The 16,610-nt window shown below is 37.8% G+C and overlaps 1 protein-coding gene across 1 annotated transcript in view; it reads right to left on the bottom strand.

Moving 5' to 3' along the window:
- Positions 1-3,993: 3,993 nt before the first annotated feature.
- LOC103462616 (collagen and calcium-binding EGF domain-containing protein 1-like) overlaps positions 3,994-16,610 on the bottom strand; it is a 32,578-nt gene continuing 19,961 nt past the window's right edge. Inside the window, exons 3-11 of the mRNA XM_008405513.2 lie at positions 10,101-10,153; positions 8,856-8,990; positions 8,478-8,615; positions 7,900-8,033; positions 7,612-7,717; positions 7,280-7,419; positions 6,352-6,387; positions 5,640-5,675; positions 3,994-5,057 (exon numbers count right to left, since the gene is read on the bottom strand). Of these exons, the coding sequence (XP_008403735.1) occupies positions 4,875-5,057; positions 5,640-5,675; positions 6,352-6,387; positions 7,280-7,419; positions 7,612-7,717; positions 7,900-8,033; positions 8,478-8,615; positions 8,856-8,990; positions 10,101-10,153 (961 nt within the window). The 3' untranslated portion in view covers positions 3,994-4,874. The remainder of the gene's footprint in view (positions 5,058-5,639; positions 5,676-6,351; positions 6,388-7,279; positions 7,420-7,611; positions 7,718-7,899; positions 8,034-8,477; positions 8,616-8,855; positions 8,991-10,100; positions 10,154-16,610) is intronic.

Below are 16,610 nucleotides of genomic sequence, written 5' to 3' on the forward strand. Positions count from 1 at the left end.
GGTCTGCATTGGCTCTGATGCCTCTTATCTTAATTTTTGACAACACCCGATAGATTCTGGATGAGGTTCAGGCAAGTTTTGAGGCCAAACAAGCACCCTGGTGTTTGCTTGGCATCGCCTTTGGCAGAGGCCCTACTATAAAAAGAAATCAGCAAGTGCTCTGTGACTTTCTAGTACATGGTTATGCTGACTTTGTATTTGATTAAATACAGTAGGYCAAAGTCTGCAGATGGCATGGCTCTCCAAACTGTCACTGAATGTGAACTTAAAGCAAATAAGGTCAGGTAAGAGGCCTCTGATGTTGCTCCTGGTTCAGTAGTAAGATTGACTACAACCAATTCACCTCTTGTCAATTTTCTCTTCACTCTTGAATGGATGCTTCTTTGCCGTCCTCTCAGTGCTGAGGTCACACATTTGTGTGTGGAGCCCATAAACATAGAAAAGGGTCTGGAAAATATATGCAAAACACCCAACAGGATTMTATGGCAGACATCTGCAACTGATTTGACTAGACATGCTAGTTAATTAACTAACATTGCTCTAATTATATTTTGACTCGACACAATTACCTATTAGAGATATCTCTAATTACATTCTGAGTAGTATAAATGACTGATTTACTGTGAAGTTGTATGGAGCCTACAATTCAAGATATCTATAAAAGTTWATATTARCAGTTAGATTATGACTAGTCATAAGTGACTTTGAGATATTTAGCTTTTTGTTCTGACAATTCATAATTTCAGTTAAATATATCTTAAATAACACCAATATTAGAAATATCTTAGATGTACTTTTAGACAATACATAAGACTCAACCAGCAGAARCTAAAATGCAAATATCTTGAAAGCAATATAGGCAAAACGAACTTGGTAATATCTAGAACTGTCTTTTTGATATTAAGATGTCTTGAAATGAACTAGAGATATCTTCAATGTTTTTAATCTAAACAACTTTTCTAGTTCAGATATTGTGAAGTAACATTCTGACTGATATCGCTGATATCTTGAACAATTATTCTGTCTGGTCAAAACGTTCCAGATTTACTGACCATTTGGAAATTTAAATRAAAAAGAAAGAAAAGTGAAATTTCTCCTTTATCACTTTGGGAATGGGTTCATAGAAGCACTTTTAGCTTTTCAAAACTGGTTGAAGTGTAATGTGTGTGTCAGAAGAAAAAAAAAAGGAAAATATCTTTGCTGATTTTTGAGGCAATCTTCAAGTTCACAAAGTTCGCTTTTTCCGCATATCCCATATTGAGCTCTTTCTGGATTGTGACATTTTCTGAAAATGTTTAAATTCTGTAGGCTAATGTTTGGGCAGCTCAGTGGTACAGTAATTCAAAGGTCTAAAAATTTAATTTTGACTAGTCATAATTAAGTTTTCAAAAACTTGATTTGTATTTGTATTATGTGTGATCCTTCATTTTAAATATCTTGAAAGGCATTTTGATTCAACAAGATATAATTAAAGATATATTTTTGTTCTTACTAGTCARAATGTAAATGGACATATCATTCAGGATAGTCAGAATATACTGATGTGTATCATATTTTTAGATATCTGGAAAGTAATTCCAGATAGTCAGACAAAAAAATAAAAAACTATTTTATGCTAAAACTGCCTGCCATATAGATTCCTATGGTTGACTTTGAAGTGTTTTATTCATTGCTGATGTCAAACCCAGGTAAGATCTGCATGGACTACCCAACATGGTCAACCCAATAACATTAAGTGCAAGTAACTTTTCCCTGTTGTTACCCAGCACTTTTTCCTTCCACCCAACTTTCCATGAATATCATGGATATGCTGCTGTTTGAACATATTGAATGTTGTGCTTTCATAAGTTGTAAGCCATAGAAAGCCAAATTAACGTAAATTAATTATTAAAATATAATATTGTGTGTAATGAATCTGATTAATGTATGTGTTTCACTTTTTGAATAAAACTACTGAAATAACTCTGCTTTTAAATTAAATATTTTGATTGAGATACTAAAGTATGTTTAAATACATATAGGACTGTTTTTGTTGCGCTGTTCTCCACATTTCAGTCGATGCAACTGGTGTATTAATTCTGATGCTACAAGAACTTTGCCTCTGCTGTCCCCTACAGACTGAGAGYGAAGCTTCCCATTGCATGACAAGCAGTGAAGGAAATGAGATCATCTCTTTCAGTCCCTTGCCTTTCTCTTACTGACACGGTTTTCAAATTGTTTCACATTGTTTTTCCTGATCCCTGTTGACCTGCCAGAGATTGTACTGAGAGCTGTGACCGCACGGCAGGGGGCGGAGCTGTCAGGTGAGAAACCTGTAACACGCACGCAAAGGTACTAGAAGACAAATACAAAATGCGCCTGCATATTTCATATCAGCGAAATTCATGTGAAAATGCATTTGTTTTGATTGCAGGATAAAATACAGAAGAATATACTGGAACTGTTCATCAGRATTGAAACTTTAAAAATACTCCGATYCAACAGTGTGAACCAGATAGTAGCATCTGTCTAAATCTTGAAAGTTTAATTATCATTTCTTTTCTTTACTCATAATTTGGTAGTGCAATGAAGCCCAAACAGTCCCTCACTAACTGAATATGGCCAGTGATCACCCTTCCAACAATTTATATTCAAATGCCCTGACCTCTGACCTTTGCCTTTTCCACAATCTATACACTGCAAGAAAAAAATATCTTGCCACATTAGTGTAAAGGAATGATGTATGTGAATTTTTGACATATTTAACTCCTTCTGAGACATYGAAGAAGTAGATATTTATTTACATGGCAAATTAATTTGACAAAACAAAAGAAAACCTCACTGGGTAAAGTTAAGATCTCGGAAGGATTATTTTTTTTGAGTTTATTAGTAACTTATAGCACCCTCTGCTGGCAGAACTGCGTGCTTTATGATTAGAAGTTGTTAAATGTGGAAGATCACTGCTTCACAGTTTGATTTACCTCACAAAGCTTTCTCAGCTGGGTTTGGCTCTAAAGTATCTAACCTGTAATTTTGGAAATTGCATTGAAGTTTGAATAACAAAAGCTTTCATAAGAAACATTCTTTCTCAGTGAACGWTTTTCTAGTTCCAGCTATTTATATGGAACATCTTGCAAAATAGCAACAAGTATTGCTGTATTCAGTTTATTAGATTTGTTAAATATTCGCCACATAYATACAGATGTTGGCGCCGGTGCTACTGCAGTGTGAAAAGCGTTCACATAAACTAATCTTTCATCACAGCAGCATTAAGTCACAGATTTTCTTTTACAACAGTCTAAATATTGATTTAAGAACTAATTTGTTTTGCTCTTGACTAAATCCCCACTGGAAGATCTAATTGTACCTCTGCTGTCAATATTCTTTACAACCTYTTCTTGCCAATCACTSATTCATCTYCAATGGTCAGAACTCGTGACTGGAGCGTGCAGCGAGAGTGACCTTTGACCTCTTTGCACAATCTCTCTAAATCACACAAAGTTCTTTCTTCTTACTCRTCTCACMATTTTCCAGATGAACAAGATGATCGTAAAAGAAGTTTGATTTTGTGTCTGTGTGGATTTGCTTTGGGCSGTTATTTTTCTAAAACACTTYCACAAACTCTCAGTTTTCTGGAAGAGGCGACCACAATGTTTTTTTTTWWTKKYCYKSMAWTTKGGGKWAAWTYMAAMMAAAARAAAATGGCATTGCGTGTCCCACCCTTTACGTAGGTATTTATGGGTGTTTCATTCCTTTGCAACTCATTCTGATCTACTTTCAAACATTTAAAATAAAAACCTCCAGAGAAAGCTGGCTCATGTTTAGTATTAGTCATGAAAGCAAGRAATAAAATAATATATATTTTTATATAAATTCAGCTTTCAGATTAAGTTTAGTTTCACACTTTTTCTTTTTCACAAAACCCATAATCAAAAGAATTCAGTATGGTGCCTTGCAGCTTCTTGGAAAACTAAAAGAAAAATTATATTTTCAAAGTTTTCTATGATACATCTGCCAGCTTTTGATTATATCTAGGAGACAACATGTGCAGTCACCAACTTGTTTACATAAACAATACAATTTAAAATAAAATACTGGGTATAAAAGTATATTTTAAATATCAATTATGTTATATTATTTACGTATAAAAATGTGAGTAACCATATTTTGTATTTAATTCCTGCATCATAATGTTAAAGCAACAGATGCCACCAGTTTTTACTTGCATAGTTTTTTTTTTCTAATGAAAAATGAAGCCCCAATTGATGATTGTACAATTACAACAACAYAATGCTCATGAATCTCATGAAATATTTCCTGAGTTTGCCTCAGAGAACGGCTGCAAAGGTCAAACCTCCGCGCTGGACACTGCAGGTGCAGAAAAGGCAAACCGTGCAGATCCAAGGTTGTAATTTGTTTTTCTTTTTTTGTAACCGATGTCCCTGCAGGCAAGTCATCAGTGGCAAAGCAGAGCTTCCATGGACGGACACAGGAAGAGGAAGAGATGCAGACGATAAAATTCATAGTTTGAAGTGGTTCAGCTCAAAGGCAGACCTCAGAGGCTCAGACAGGCGGGCTCATATTGTATCTTTCTCACACGATGTCCTGCACGCACAGGCTTCATACACACCCACAGAAATGAAAGGCAGCAAAACTGTGTTGGCAGCAGTTTGAGAGAGAGAGAGATTTTAAATGTCTGCTATCTCTAATTGGCACAGTTTGAAGTGCTGTCAGAGTTCCAACAAGACTCATTGCTCCACACAGTGACATGTTCGTTTCCTGGGAGGTTGCTGATGGGGTGGGGTGGTTCTGAACAAAATTAAAAGGTAGGCACCGTGTTTRGTTCTCTGGCCTCGAGCGCATGAATGACGATCTCTAAGCTGGCTGTGAAAGGCTCAGGTTTTGAGATCTCCTTGTCCAGAGGACCATTCAACAAAATCCTCCTCCCCGCTGGAATGAGGAGGACTGTCTAGGGATATTCCCCTCCGCTCGCCAAACACCTTCTCCTGGAGCTCAATGATGTCATTGCGGATGTCAGCCATCACTAGCAAAAGGAAGTCGAAGGAGCCAGGTGGTCCCTGTAAAAAAAAAAAAAAAGTCATATAAATAATTCTCTTGATTGTGAATAGTTGCATGKTTTAAAGCATATTGTAGATCATGGTCAGTAAAGTGGACACCTATTCAAAACTCTTCATTAAGGTTACTTTTTTTTAACTCTAGATGTCGCTGCATACACTGCCACCTACTGGGAAACCAGTGTAAATTAACAGGCAATTTRCTGAAACTCGCCTGGCCCAAAGGCAGTCAGAAATACCCCGGTAATTGCTAGGTACAGATTTGTTTACTGGGTGGAAATCCCAGTCAATSGTTTTTTCAATTAAAGTAAACATCATGCATCACTGCCCAGATTTCATCRCACGATTCTACCGTTACTTTTATTCAAAAATCTCCATCAGTAGTTATTTTCTCAAGTTGATAKCTCATGGTATAAGACACCTGYAGGGAATGTAATTGGACTATGGTAATATCTCAGTAAAATRAGCAGKGTATTAGTTAGGATTGGGRTGTGGTGAATGTCTGACTCCAGATTCAGAAGTAGCAGAAGAGGCTGGGGATTTGCCTCCAAGCTGAGATCAAGGAATTCACTTGGTTATACTCACAGGGGGTCCACTGGATCCCGGAGCTCCTCTGTCACCCTGTTGGCAGGAAACAGCAAAGATGAACCAGTTTCTCTCAACTCCTTAGAGAATGAATGTGGTACAGAGTATATTATCACACATGCAGAGCTTCACTTGGGGATTTAAGAGTCAAARTAGCTAAAGATGAATAAGAAACAGTACTAATCCAATAACACAAGCTGCTCACTAAATATTAAAATTAAACACAGAATTACAATTTATAGGTATGATTTGGTTGGGCAAGCCTAAATGTAATCCASATGAAGTCAACTGAATCAATGGTACTGGTGTAATATTTACTCATTTATTGTAYACTTTGCTGAGAATCAACAAATGACTTTTGTGGAGAACTGCTGYCATTGTACTGCAAATATAGTGAGTACGCCTGAATTGAGTTGGGCTTTTATTAAGTAAGTATTTCGCAAGTAATTGTACACAAAATGGACCTAATAGATGCTAAGTAAGGATCTGCAAGTTATGCTGTTCAACTCAGAGTYTGTGGTTAGTGTTTATATGCTAGAGGCTGATTTTTTTATTTTTTTATTTTTTTATACAATCTCATGTGTTATATGGATGTAGAGCAGTCAGAGCATTGCATTAGTGCAACACAGGCACCAGATGGCGACTGCAGCTGCATATAAATGCAGAATCAAGAAGATAGACAAAATTAAAAACAAACATCTATTTTCACAACCTTTAATCCRTCTCTTCCTGGAGCCCCGGGCGGTCCCTGTTAAAATGATAAGGACATGGTATTTCTCAGCAATTTTGACTTTATTACAACATATTCACCAAATGAGCACAAATCACCCGCAGTGCAAATAGAGTTTTTTTCTGTAGCTATCAAGTGTCACATGCAAAGCAGCCATATTGGATTTTGAAGTGGTGGATTGACTTATATCCTCCCTGACCTTCCTGCTGTTCCTTGGTCTTCAGAATGCTATTAGTAGTTTGTCAATTAGGCGACTTTTGGATTTTATTAATCAGTCACAGATTAAGGGAGTCAGCATACAAATATAGCCACAATTTAAAGAATTTTATGTATAGGTTAGTTTGAAAACTCTGAATTCATTTTCCTTCTACAGCAACGAAAAATGAAGTGTTTTCCCATCACATAAAAACCCAGTGAGACACATTGAAGTTTATAGCAGTTATAGCCTAAATGTGGAAAATCTTTAGGGAGATGAACACTTATTCAAAGCAGTTTATGTTGCAGAGAAATCCTGTGGCATCCTTCTCCACTGTTCTAACAAACTCCACAGTGAAATCCTCAGTTCTTTAAAAGACTCAAAGATCTAACTTGTTTTATTTTACCTGCAATGATGATTGAAATGTGTGTACTAATGGAGAAAACTCCACTCTCTGTTTCAACGTTTTTCCATTGTGCCTTGTGAACTGTGATACCATTAAAAGGTTGCAAATGTTTTATTGAAATATAAAGTAATACATGTGAACTGAAGCAGAAAGAATATGGACCTGGGGTATTTTGGGGGGAACGGTTGTGTCATAAACTCATCATGTACTCTAGTTTTATGATATGCAGGTGTGTTTGATTAAGGTTTTGATCTAATGTATATTTAATGTTCTGAATACACYGTAGATTGTTTTTTGATTTTTCTTACCATTGGTCCCCTGCGGCCCCTCTTTATGTGCCTGAGATCAGGTTCTGGTCCCATGGGCCCCATGTCTCCTCGTGGACCCCTTGGACCAGGTGGACCTCTTTCCCCTGGATCCCCATTGCTTCCTGGTTCYCCTGGGTGCCCTGATGAAGAAAGGCAGATTTTATTGAATGGAKGAAAAGTAAAATGGGGGAGTGGGTGGTAATATTAAAGTAAAAACAAAATGCTGCTCTACTTTGTCTAAATAAAATCATTTTCATGACAACTACTATGGTTTTAATGTCTTCCATAAAGCGTTTGAGTTGTCACAAGCATCCTTGTCATTTAATTCTTACCTGGGAGACCAGGAGCACCTGGAGGGCCAGGTAATCCAGGAAGACAGGGGCTGTCCGTACTTTTTCCTGCTCGAATCGGCTTGTTGTTGTTTGCCAGTCCAGATACCTGCAAACCAGAAGATGAATATGTTTTTGGAAGCATCAGCTGTCTCTGCTGCCTAAAGTTAAATTTGTGTAAGAGTCGTCTTAAGCCATGACATGAAGCTCATTTGTCATTCCTCAGCATAAAATTAAAATGTTCTTAWGATATTTTTGGCTCAAGTGCTTTAAATGTGGCATATTTCTTACCTGGTTGTGCGACTGTGTGTTTCCCAGCCGCAGCTTGAGTTGGAACAGGCTGCTTTTCATGTTCATGAAATCTTGGCACGTGAACGAGCAGGAACCAGCACTCATCAAGGTGTCGGACTTTCCCGAAGAACTCACTGCACGACAAAACAAACATTCTTTATCTTCTTTTTGGTGAAAGCCGCCCATTTAAACAGGATATGCACTACTTAATGTTTTTGTAAACACGACTTTGAGTCATAAGAATGAGGCGAGTTACTACTTGTGTTTTAAAAAATCTGTAAACAATGCTGGTTCATCGTGCTTTTCTCAGGACTAAGTTCCCAAAGGTAAGAAGCTTTAAAAATGCACAATCTTGTGTTTYCCCAAATACGAGGAAGGTTTCTCCATTGCATTTTAAAAACTTATTCAGGGGACAACTGAGAGATAAAATTGAACTCCGTGGAGTGACTCATAACAACAGTCAACTATGGGCTGTAGATAACAATTTTCAAGTGGAAGAGACAAACAATATATGCCAAAGATACTTGGTATGTGTTTAAAGTGCTCAGATCAGTTTCAGAGAAAATATGTCAACTCACAGTTGTGCACTAGGATACAGGACCGCTGGTCTGATGCCAGGATGTAACCGGTGTGACAGCGGCACAGAAAGCTCCCAACTGTGTTCACACATTCATGGTCACATAGACTTTTACCAGAGACCTCACACTCATTGATGTCTGTAGGCAGATCAAAACATGCAAAGAGACAAAGAGAGGAAGTCCAGCTATAAACTGCGACATGAAAACCAATAAAAATCAGCAAGATGTCTGATAYTTYACATRCATAATATCATTTACACAGAAAGGGGTTGTGGAGGCTGAAACCAGAGGTGTTCATTGTTCAAATAAAATKAAACYTTTTGTGTTATCAGAGACAATACATTATAGGTAAACTAAGAGAGAGAGAGTCATACTGACCCATGCAGTAGGGAGACTTGTGGGTGCGGTGTCTCTCCCTGTCRAAGCGATAACCTGGGTAACATGTGCAGACGACTCGACCAAAGTTGTCTGTGCACTGCTGCTCGCAGGGTGACGCGGCGCAGACATCCACACCTGAAGACGATAAGAGAAGACCGACTCATCTCACTGCTGGGAAACGYTCCAGCAGCTCAACGAAGAAAATATCAAGCCAGTCAAACTTATACAACTTATTGACRAGCTAAAATCCCCCTTKTATTGTGTTACACTACAAAGATCAGAAGGGAAAAAAATGTAAAATGAAAGAAGTATATGAGTAYTACAACTAAATACTTTAATACTTTAAGACTGTTACCGCAGTGTTGAGCTGGGTTGTGTCATCTCATCGTAAAGCGAACATGAAATCTACAATCTGACCCCAAGGGCCTAATTTTTGAAACTGCTGCTGCCTTCAACTCTTTAGATTTTGTGTAACAGAGCAACACAGTAATCTGTACTTTTCTGAAAGTAATATTCTCCTGTTTTATGTCCATAACGTTTGATTTCACCACAATGCGGATTTTATTGAAATCACAAGGGCTTGTTTTCAGCCAGAAGACACAGCACCATCTAGTGGCTGATGCAAAATAAAGTTAACGCATGTCACAAATAATGTGAAAAAATGTCCCCCTTTAAATATAATACTAGTAAGCCAAACTTTCAAAGTGGCCTTGCTCTATAGTTTATTAGTATTTCTGGAGATCTTCTAGARGTTTTCTTTGAAAATGTTAAATGTTTTAATTTACTTCCTGACCAATTTTAGAGAAAGTAAAGAAATTCCTCTGACCCTTTCAGCATAGTTTACACATGAAAGACTGCCTCTAAAACATGTTGTAAAATCACAACCGCAAAATTAGAATATGAGTTCAGATATGCTCATTTGTTAAATTTAAAGCACCACGGAAAATTACACCCAGCTATTAAACATTCTTTTCATTAAGCACACCTTTCTACATTAACGTAATGTATCTTAAATGTTTTCATTAGCTGCAATCATCATATAGAAATAAATGCTTCAAAACATCAGCTTGTGTCTGTAATCTGCAGTTAGACAGAAGTGTGAATAAACTGAATAAAARGACGCATCACTTTTGTTTCCTCTCAGACAAAACTTCTCTTGTTTTAGATCAGCTGGAATTTTCTGCAATTATTTCCATTTGCTCAATTYCACATTAGTGAGAACAGATCAGTGTATGGTTTACCTACTTTCAGGTATGCACTGGCCCATCACAAACCTGAATCCATCACAGCACTTCCTCCTGCAATACAAGACAGAAGAAAATGAAATGTTGGTCCATTAGCATGATCAGGAAACAAATCGWCTTTTTCAATAGAACTTATTCTACTGGGTGAGATTGTTTTATTTCTGTTCCTATGACACAGTGCATTTATTTGCAAATGATACAGCAGGWTTTAGCATAGCTACACAACATAAATATTTTCAAAGCTTAATTTGTCACAGCATGACAGTTAAAAAAGATTTTAAAAGAATAAAATTGCATGAATGAACAACACRAGTATCAAAACAGGCGGCATAAAGACTTCCTTCTATCCAGACAAAACCCCACTGAGAAGCACATTTTTAGGCTGTTGAATAAAAAGTAAACACAGAGCAAACTGTTGTGCTAACAACTGCACTTGTGTTAAGAATAGCAGCAGAGAAGTGTTGATATCTCACATCTGGAAGTCAGAGGACAACAGACCACACAGAGGAATGTGTGCAGCTGACGGAGTGACCAATAGATCATTTACAGTAAAGCTGTGGAGATCTGGGGCACCAAACGCACTCATTAGGAAGTCCGTCCTGCAGTTCACTCACCCTTAAACTGAGTGAAAGCTGTTATAATAATGGAATGTGTTTTTTTTTCTACTTTCAAATTACTGCTGTGAAAGGCATAGTAATTATCCACAAAAAAAGAACAAAGTTGCTATTGTTATAGCTTGTCTGATTTCCTATGTCATAAAAATTGTGATTTGTGCACATCCATCCATACATCCATCCGTCTGTCAATAAATTAGTAAATAAATGATGAAAACATTGTCGTCATTACTTATTTACAGTGAAACATTTTAGATATTTGTCATTTATTTATATACATTTCTGTGTCTAATTTCATTTTCATTTACTTATAAACTTTTGAACATTCACTTATATATTTTTTTCACTTTTTAACAATTTAAAATCTTCAAAATTGACTTTTTACTTTTTAGATTACTTTCTCATTTGGATATTTAATTTTTTGTTGACTTCTCCATYTGGTTACTTACCTACTTATGTATAAATTACAGCCCTTAATTGTCCCTTCCCTGTTTTATTAGATTGTGCTACAGACCTCAGTGTACTAATTATCCTGCCACTGACAAGCCCAATGAAGAAGAAGTTCAGAACATTTCCCTCTGAYTGGTGTAGACTGCAGTTGCAGAACATGTATGCTTACTCTCCTCACAGAGGTGGGGGTTGCAAGGGGTAGAGGTGTTTTATATGAAGATTTTTTCTTTTTTTCTTTTTTCACCACAAATGATTTACAATATTTGGAAGTGACACTCRTCCAGTCAGCCCACAACAATTCACCACACTTTACAGACATTACAGCTGGAAAGAAAAAGYGAGGAAGTGGCTTAGAAAGTGGCCACGGTACTAAGAATACACATGAAACTCACGCAGACATTTGAGCAAGAGGCAGAAGGGGATTTAAAATGATGCCCCATCTACAGACCTCTTTTCGATAGAACGTTGCTTTTATTGTCCTCCATCCTCCCTACAATGTAGCTTTAAATCACAGTGAGTCCCCCTCTATGCCTCCTTCTTGTGAATGAAAAATAACCTATAAAACACAACGGCTGGTCCGCACTGATGAGATCCAGATGAGGGTAGCTTTAATCTGCAGCTTGTAGCTGGGAGTGTTGAGAAGGTTGGATAAGGCCAGACATGGAGGTGAGGTGGAGAAAGGGGAGGGTTAACGCTGAGATTAAGACTGACACTCACTCAGTCAATCAGTCGATCCATCCGTCAGTCAGTTGGTCTTCTGAGATGAGTTAATGTGTTACAGATGCTGAAAGGTCTTCACTTTACATGAATATAAATGTTTAGCTGGTTTAAGAAGTCTGCCTTTGATTTGTATTATTTCTCTGATAGGACCACAAAAGTTTCAAGAAACAACATTCTGCAATTTATCTAATTTTCAGTTTTTTGGATTTGTTCATTTTAAAGAGAAAATGCTGCTTCTTGAGAGCCGGAAAATTGTGCATAAAGGTTTGCCTCACTCACATGTTGAGGTCACTTTGACCTGTTTCTTCTGCAGAGTTTGAGTCTGAATTTCTCCTTTCCCACAATAATCCTCCCTGAAATTCTTGAGGTTTTTCTCATGAAGTGTTGGTCAAGTGGGCACTCTTACGTGCTGTGGGATGACTTCATGTGCTGCTGGCTTGGTTTTGTATGCATGATTCTTTCAAAAACAACAACAAAAAATACATTTCACTACAGAGATTTTATTCTATTTGCCACTTCGAATGTGGGTAAAGCTGGGCAGCTATATAATAAGACATAAGAAAGAATACGAATCCTAACCTAAAGAAACAGAATCAACACAGTAGACTTAACTTTGTCTGCATGTAAATATGTCAAAGGGCCACATATGTCTTCATTATATCACATATTCATATATTGAATACCTGAGGCTTTATATCATAAAATTGGCAGAAATGCTGGAGAACGTCTAAGAGGTTGCAAAAAAATAGAGAAAGAATCAGAGGCTCACTTTACAGTATGACAATTACCCTAATTATACAGACTTTATGTGTAASAACCTAAATTCAATTGTGCTTCTGCAGCAAGACATGAAAAATGTTCACAGAGGTTCTTCATCAAATATAACTGAGTTTGAGCTGTTTCGAGAAATAAACCTTAAAAGACGTATCCCACGAGACCAGCAGCCGCCCCAAAAACTTCTGATGGGCAGAAGAGTGGAGTGCAGGGTCAACTCTTTGTGCTTTTGCTTTTGGAAGGTGAATGGAAACTGTTTAGAGAGCCTGCAGGCCAATTCAACTTGACATAAGCTCTGAAAAAAAGTTCAAATGAAATATAGGTTACTGTTTTGGAACTCCATCAGTGTGTGTAAAATATTTTCTGTTAGTTAGAAGCTTTTTATTGGCATCAAATGCAGACTATTAGTCTCATTTAAAGGCGACATTACAATATTCTAACTCCCAAGTGATATGTGAGGCCTGGGATATTATCCCGTAACGAGGTGGTGCAGCCTTTTAACGTCAGTCAGGATTTATTAATTAAACTAAACACAACTCTAACAAACTGTCTCTCTTCCAGAGTCCTTTTCCACATYCTCTCAGCAAACTTTGTTTGAGATTTAAGACACGCATACATAGATTTAGGCCAATGTCAGCATTGTATTTCTCTGATCATTCTAAACTTTCACTGGATGTTGACATAATTTATTTTTCTCCATTTGGTTCTTCCCTCTTCTGCTCTGACTGGCATATTATTGGCCTAATGTTGCTCTCTCTTTGTGGGGGTGACCTGATGGCTCCTACCATTTYATGCAAAGGAATATCCATCAAGTTCAGTTAGACTTAGACCAGGACATGTCCAACCTGTAACAGCTGCTTTTATATGAAAGAGTCTTTGTTGCATGATTGGTTGCATTCATTTAAGTTATTTAAACAGTGCAAGCCACTGTTATCCTAAGTTAGAGTGAAATACTCTGAACGTTTCCCATTTGCTTCAGGTAACTTCAGACTGATTCACTGTTTTTGCTTAGATGACTTTGTATTTATAGGGAATGTTTTCAATCTGATCATGAGTCAAATAGATAAGCTCATCTCCAGCAGGCGGATGGGCTAAGTGTACGACCTCAACAAAACGTTACACTGGAAGAATTTTATATGTCTTATTTTGGCCCAAAATGTAGATAACTTTTGATTTAATAGCAAAGTTTTGAATTACACTGCCTTGCAAGCATATATCTTGAAACTTTTCAGAACATTTTCAGATTTGACCTGTTTTTCACATCTTCAAACATATTTTGATAGACCAAAAAATAGTGTGACAAGGAAGTGAAATAGGAAGGAAATAGTTTAGACTTGGTATCCAAATTCTCTATCAAACCAAGCTGTTGGGAAGTGCTGGAGAACCGAGTTAGAACAACTCCAGTACTTAAGATTACTGCAAACATCTTGGTGCCAGATACCACAGTGCACTACGAGAAGTCTAGTAGAGTCCATGCCTTAAAAGATCCCATACGGTAGGTGATTGTAATGTTATGTTCACTAGATTGTAATGGTTGTAACTGTATTTAACCCTTTGGGGTCCAAACCTGCCTCTTTGTATGATAAAAGGTTTCAGACCCCTGGAACAACGACTGTTCACTGGAACAGCAACGCAACATGACATTCTTGAACTGAGATCAACAGAACTACTTTTATGTGAGTTCATTCCCTAAACTGATTCTTTGGACAATGTCCATTGCATCATAAAAAGCAGGACTGGATTGTTTAGTTGCCTTTTCTTTTACTAATTGTTTACTGTAAGTGTATTAGAGTGGAATGACTGCCATGTTGAAGTTATTCATGTCTTTTTAATGCTGTTCTGGTGTCGAGTTTTGGCTCAACCTGTGTGTGCATGTTTTGAAATTAGCAGCGCTGGGCCACACGTTTTACAGTAAATCAGCCGTTGAAAGTGTGTKTTAATAATAAAAACAGAATGAACATGATCATGCAGTCCTTCTCGGCCTCTGCTGATACAGTCAGTATGGCTATCATCATCCATGACAGTTGGCTGCTGGGTCTGACAGCTTGTGTACCCAGAGCCAATAAATTACAATAARCAGAACCAAATATTGGGTATTACATTGCGCATGCTGAGATATGCACTGTGACACTTCCATTAGCTTTGATAGATACAAATAAAGCAGAAATCTCACACACTGACAGCAGCAGACAGCAATAATCTTTTTGATTAATGGCGGGAAAAGGAGCCTGATCCGAACTTTGGTTTTTTTCTTTATAGGTTTGATTCAATCAAACATCTAACAGACAGTTGCTAAACCAAATAATCAATGTGGATATAAATGTAGCCCAAACCAATTYAGAGTATACTGATCTGCATCTCAAATCTGTCTTTTGATCTGGCCTTTTTCAAAGGAATTTCTTCCATCGTCATCTCAGCTGGTATGGAGTTGACCCASTAAAAGGTGTAAGCAGGCTCTTGTGTAACCTCACTCTGATGGTGCAGTTTCAGCCAAAATCAGCTTGAAAGCACGGCTAGAAACACAAAGACAAGATCCAGAGGCAGGCATGGGCCCAGATCACTTTACCCTGAAGATTATGTACTTTAGAAAGTGGTCTCCTCCCACAGAGGGGATGCTCTCTATTATGGTTTCAGCTACAGCGTTGCCATGATTTATTTGAGGAATTGCAGACAGGAATGCACTAAAAAGGATATTACGGAGTAAACCCTCGCTGACTTTAACCCTGGTACACACTGCYGTTGTCCTGACAGCCTGGGTGAAGCTTTCCATTAATGCTGCTCTGTTAACTATGCATAGCAAGCCCAATCCTCCCAACTGCTAGGCAGAGATACAGTGATGCATTTATGATCACCTCCAATAAAATGTGTGAAAATCACACAAAATGAATCTTTTATTGCAGTGGCGCAATCTCATAGTGGAAAAATGAGAAATTAAGTATTTAATTTGAGCATATGGAAACATTTCTGTCAATACTTTAGACACCCCCACCCAAATTGGCCAAAAGACAACTCTTAGTCTTTTATAACGTTGCTCAAGGTTAGAGCGACCACAGAAAAGTATATATGATTTCTCTCAGCACAATCTCTCAAAACATCCAGGTACTTTCTTCTTCTCACCCCACAGATTTTCTGTAGGATTACGGTAGGCAGGCCTGGATGACTATGGCAGAAGTCTGATTATGTGTTGGTGAAATATTTCTGTGTAAATTTGACCATATGTTTTAGATCATTAGCCCTCTGAAAGACCTAATGATCAATTTTCTTTTTTATTATTCATTTATTTCAAGCAGCCTCCATGTTTGTTTTTATACTAAGCTGGTTATACTAACCGGGTTCTAGCGTTTGGTTTTAGCGCTGGTTCTTTATCTGAAAAACTGTTTCAATCCTGGCCTCAACTTTGACCTCGGCCAGAGGAAAAAGCCGGTTAAACTAGCCGAAGGCGCGGGTATGTGGAGGCCAATGACAGATCAAAATGTACAAAACTCCAAAATTATTTGTTAATTTTGACCTGCCTGGTTTAAAAAACAAAAACAAGAAGAGCAACTATCTTCTGCTTAAACATCACTGACCTTTCAAGTGGCTGACATAGTGGCAGAGATGGGAGTTTATCTAATATTGATGTTTAGAGGTGAAGGAAAGAGAAATAAAAGTAAGGAAGGAAGTAGTGGATATTGGCATGAGGAGGAGGAGGATGACTTTTGATTCAGGGATGACGGTTGTTGTGAGCTCACAGTGTTCCCTTGTGGGACTGCGGTGGGAGGGACACAGGAAGTGGAGCTCAGTGGAGGTCAACGGCCTCTTGACATACCAGGACAAGGGCCCAGCCATGTGTGTGCCACTTTGATGGATGCATCTAACTAATGAAGCTCATACGTGTTACAGTTAGGGCATGCTGTATCCATCAGCCGAGATGTAAGTGATTTATTTGTTTTAAAACCTCCGCAGATGAAGAG

This window comes from Poecilia reticulata, linkage group LG3 (assembly GCF_000633615.1).
Source record: "Poecilia reticulata strain Guanapo linkage group LG3, Guppy_female_1.0+MT, whole genome shotgun sequence".
NCBI lineage: Eukaryota > Metazoa > Chordata > Actinopteri > Cyprinodontiformes > Poeciliidae > Poecilia > Poecilia reticulata.